Source organism: Echinops telfairi, unplaced genomic scaffold (genome assembly GCF_000313985.2).
Source record: "Echinops telfairi isolate 266 unplaced genomic scaffold, ASM31398v2 ScPeMD7_5592;HRSCAF=6446, whole genome shotgun sequence".
In the NCBI taxonomy this organism is placed as follows: Eukaryota; Metazoa; Chordata; class Mammalia; order Afrosoricida; family Tenrecidae; genus Echinops; species Echinops telfairi.
The window spans coordinates 51,491,525-51,492,825 of NW_022109491.1; the positions used below are offsets into that span (position 1 = coordinate 51,491,525).

Here is a 1,301-nt window from a genome sequence, read left to right on the forward strand (position 1 = left end):
GTGTTCATGAGGGAGGGAGGGTGGGGAAGGGGGAAAAATGAGGAGTTGATATCAAGGGTTCAAGTAGAATGAAAATGTTTTGAAAATGGTGATGGCAACATATGTGCATATGTGCTTGACCCAATGGATGGATGTATGGATTGTGATGAGAGCTGTAAGAGTTCCCAGGCGTGGGAAGCGGTTCGGCAGCACCTCGTTTAGCAATGTCCAGGAGGAGCTGCTGCTGTTTACTTTCAGCCAGGTTAAGGGATTCTGATGATGGCGGCACCTACTACTTTGGCAGCAGGAAGAGTGAAGTATCCTATTGGGATAGGACTCCTTCCTATATATAATTAGACATGCCATGGATCAAGAGGCATATCCCCTGCCCCTCCCACCCCCAATGATGTGTACAAAAAGCCTTATGTGATATTGCTGATGAGATCTATATGCCCATAGTACATGATTTCCCTTGTTTCTTCTGCACTCCATCTACCCACTTCCCACCACTATGGGACTATTATGAAGCAAATTCCAAACATAATTCAATATGTTATCTATAAGAGATGAGGGCATTTTTATTATTATTATAACCACAATAGCATCGTTATGCCTGAAACAATGAAGTCTTTAGTATCAAACATCCAGCCAGTCATCCATTTCCCTGCCACATAATGATTTTTACAGTGTGTCATTCCAATCAGGATTCCAACAATATCCAGCAGTGGCTTGTGTTGAATTTCTCTTTTCAGCCTCCCTTGATCTACAGGGTTTTTTTCCCCTTCATTTAACCCTCAGAACTTAATTGTTTATAAAAAGAAGGGAGGGGTGTCCTATATTCTTTCGGATGTTCTAGATTTTCAGCCCTTGGAAAGAAGCGGCAATGTTCGTCCCATAGTAACCATCCACTGTCCCGGCGGAGACAGAGCTGCATTCTCACTGCTTACCAGAGTGCCTGTTTCATAGTTTAGGAGGAAAGAGGAATTTCGGAATCTGGGGTTGGCTCTGGAGTCTGTGGGCAAAGGCATGTTGTTGCGATACCAGATGTAGTGAGGCCGGGGGGAGCCCTCGCTCTCCTGGCAGTGCAGCGTGGCCGACTTGCCCACCGGCACTGCTTTCGGGACTCTGCAGATGGGGGTTACTGGCTTCACTGTGGAAAAACAAGGGTGGGTGCTTAGCATGTCAGCAGGGTGGCTCTGATCATGTCCACCTCCATAATCAGTGCCCAAAGCAGAGGAGCCAGCCCGGGCTCTTCCTTGAGCACATCTGTGGAATGCAACCAGTCATCAGTTCTGCTTGTCCTCATTGTTCATCATCCCCCC

General features: G+C 46.8%; 1 protein-coding gene across 1 annotated transcript in view; it reads right to left on the bottom strand.

Moving 5' to 3' along the window:
* JAM3 (junctional adhesion molecule 3) overlaps nucleotides 1–1,301 on the bottom strand; it is a 47,755-nt gene that overhangs the window by 5,623 nt on the left and 40,831 nt on the right. The window contains exon 5 of the mRNA XM_045295449.1: nucleotides 927–1,129. Coding sequence (XP_045151384.1) covers nucleotides 927–1,129 — 203 coding nt within the window. The remainder of the gene's footprint in view (nucleotides 1–926; nucleotides 1,130–1,301) is intronic.